At 32.9% G+C, this 3081-nt stretch overlaps 1 protein-coding gene across 2 annotated transcripts in view; it reads right to left on the bottom strand.

The window, feature by feature from the left end:
- Positions 1–329: 329 nt before the first annotated feature.
- The window catches only part of LOC111712932 (ephrin-B1), a 13024-nt gene continuing 10272 nt past the window's right edge, over positions 330–3081 (bottom strand). For both annotated transcript variants that reach the window (XM_023487691.1, XM_023487692.1), the window contains exons 5-6: positions 2408–2534; positions 330–1510 (exon numbers count right to left, since the gene is read on the bottom strand). In XM_023487691.1, coding sequence (XP_023343459.1) covers positions 1196–1510; positions 2408–2534 — 442 coding nt within the window. In that variant the 3' untranslated portion in view covers positions 330–1195. The remainder of the gene's footprint in view (positions 1511–2407; positions 2535–3081) is intronic.

Here is a 3081-nt window from a genome sequence, read left to right as displayed (position 1 = left end):
TTGGGTGTGTGCGAAATTTAAGTTTGGCAAATAAATTGTATTTTAGCTTATCATCAAATGGTATTTAAAGAATTTTGCATGCAGCACCAAACTTCACACCGAATTTTAGTATCTAAGTGTACAAAAGTCGAATAATCGTACAGTACTGAGCCCAAAACTTAAGACAGGGTATCGTTCTGAAAACTAGTTTTAAAACCCGGGTTTAACGAAGGGGTAAGGCAGTTTTGTAAATATCAATATGTTTGTTATGAAATATCATTTTATTCAGTTTGTTTATAATCTCAATTTTTTCCGAATCTCTTAAATCAAAATCTACACTGCAAATGTTAAGATCCCAAAAAGGAAACTCGGGAGTTTTGTCCAGCGATACTCTTTTAAATTTCGGGCTCTGTGTACAATGTACAGAATAAAAGCAATATTCTATTGTACATGCACAGCGTATAACATGTGTATTAGGTCAACAAAGTATGTACAATTCAATTACAAGCACATTTTATCTAACCCTTCAGAGTGAATATTCATGTACAAATATATACACTCTAAACTACGTTACAATTACTTAGGAATTAAATTCTAAAATTGAAAAGTTCAAACAGCAAATTTTAATATTTATGATAAATGTTAATCACAAGTTTTTATATTTAATTGGAATTTCTTTTAAATCGATAAGATCTTCAACTTTTTGACGCTTTACATAAAAAAATTTAACATTTTTTTGAGATTCAGAGTACTATGAATAAATATTAAAACTTTTACAAGTTGACAACATTTTTACATCACTGGGTTTGTTGGCAATTTCTGCTTGCAAATAACATTCTGAACAACGCATCAGTATTTTCGCAGATTTGCATCAAATGAGGTTGAGAGATTTAGGATTGGCTCCACGATGTGAAGATATGGCACTGGTTGATATTATCACTATTTAGTAGCACAAAAAACCGCCATTTTGACCTCATGACGGCCATTTTGGAAATTAGGTTTTGTATATGGATGCACAGCTTGGATTTGCATGCTCGGTAAGTCTGTACTTGGGCAGGGTAATAAATAACGGCAAATTCTAATGAGTTTGACCATTCACTTTTTATGCCCCCATTGTTTTAATCTCTTTAGACACTTGTAAACAGGCTCTACACATTAGGGTGTACATATGTATAAACAGAGCCCAAAGTTTAAAGTGTACAATTTACTAATCTCACTAAGTCCTGACCGAGTATAAAAAAGCTATAAGATAAATAAGAAGAGCAGAGGCAGAAAGATGTACCGAAGACGACATTGTAGACGCTTCTTGTTTGACTAATCCGTTCCTTCTAGAATATTTATCTCCGTCTATCGATCTATCTAAACCGGTTTGAAAGGATCTAATATCTTGGATTGGGCGCGTGTTCTGCTTGTCAGAGTTGATGTGCACCCGGGGGGAGTTAATGGTTGGAAGGGTGCCACCGCCCCCTGTCCCCTGGTGCCCCCCTCCTGCACCCCCCTGATGTACAGGGTCGGCAACTTTAAACACAACCTAAAAAACATACTTACGTCTTAGATTAAATCAAAAAAGATTTCTGAAAAGTTTGTTTCATTTAAACCTCTGGAAAGAATTCACCTTTTAAAATATTCAAACATTTTCAATTTGCTAAATTGCAATTTCATGCAGCTACCGCGAGAAGTTTGCACACTCGACTCAATGGGAAAACTTGGAAAAATATGAATATATTTGCAACAACAGAATGCAGAATTATTTCAGAAAGTGAGAAGTTTAAAAGATTTAAAAGCTTGGATTGTATTTGGACAGCTAAAGATAATTGGCAAGTTTTCTTTAAAAATGTAAAAAAAAAGTAATTTTCCTTAAAATTATGATCTAAGAACAAACAGATAGGTTAAAAATTGATGATAGGCTAAACAAGGGACTTTTGCAACTTTGATTAAATGCATTACTTAGCTAATTAAAAATTCAAAAAATATTCCAGATCCTTTAAAAAAAAATAAGGGTGTTTTGTGAGCATTTTCAAATAAAAAAAAATCTTTTAAATTTAACAGAAACCATTGATCAAAATAATGAAACAAATCAATGTTGATTATAAAATGTAAAATTTAGGGTTTCCAATCGCAATTCCGTTGCGCGCAACCGTTCTCGAATTGCGCGCAATTGTGATTAGTAAAGTGAGATAAATAAAACTGTGGAATAAGAAGATTATCGGTTGACTCAAGTAATGAATTTAACCTAAAACAAATAAATTGTGCAGTGCACACAGACCCATTTCATCAGTTGGCTCTCCAGCTACTTGTAAAAATATTTGCTTTATAACATCATTGTATTACACATTAGATGTCATCTTTTTTCCACAGTTATATGTGGATCACTGTAAAAAATAGCGTTTAACAAATTTAAAATTTTGATAAAGACGTGAATATATTCCTTCATATTATGTTGTGAGCAGGCACCTCCTTGTCTTCTATAAAGGTCCCCGGACCACGAGGTAGAAATAAAATAATAATCCTTCCCCGGATGGAATTCCAGGGCCCGGGGGGTCGGGCTGAAATTTCTGAAATAAAGAGATTATTATTTTTCATTAATTTGTGAGTAACACTTTAAAGGATCTATTTTGTCTATATTTAGGTTTTTATTCAAATAAATTTTCTTGATAAAGTAAGCTCACATCAAATTGAGTTACAACATACAGTGAGCTCATTTCAATTTGAGTTACAGTGAGCTGATTTCAATCTGAGTTACAGTGAGCTGATTTCAATCTGAGTTACAGTGAGCTGATTTCAATTTGAGTAACAGTGAACTGATTTCAATGTGAGTTACAGTGAACTGAAATAAATTTGAGTTACAGTGAGCTGATCTCAGTTTGAGTAAAAGTGAGTTGATTTCAGTGTGAGTTAAAGTAAACTGGTTTCAGTTTGAGTTAAATTGAGTTGATTTCAGTTTGAGTTAAAGTAAGCTAATTTCAGTTTGAGTCAAAGTAAGCTGATTTCAGTTTGAGTTAAAGTAAGCTGATTTCAGTTTGAGTTAAATTGAGTTGATTTCAATTTGAGTTAAAGTGAGCTGATTTCAGTTTGAGTTAAAGTAAACTGATTTCAGTTTGA

The sequence above is a fragment of the Eurytemora carolleeae genome, unplaced genomic scaffold (assembly GCF_000591075.1).
Source record: "Eurytemora carolleeae unplaced genomic scaffold, Eaff_2.0 scaffold669, whole genome shotgun sequence".
In the NCBI taxonomy this organism is placed as follows: Eukaryota; Metazoa; Arthropoda; class Copepoda; order Calanoida; family Temoridae; genus Eurytemora; species Eurytemora carolleeae.
This window is presented reverse-complemented; position numbering and strand designations above follow the sequence as displayed.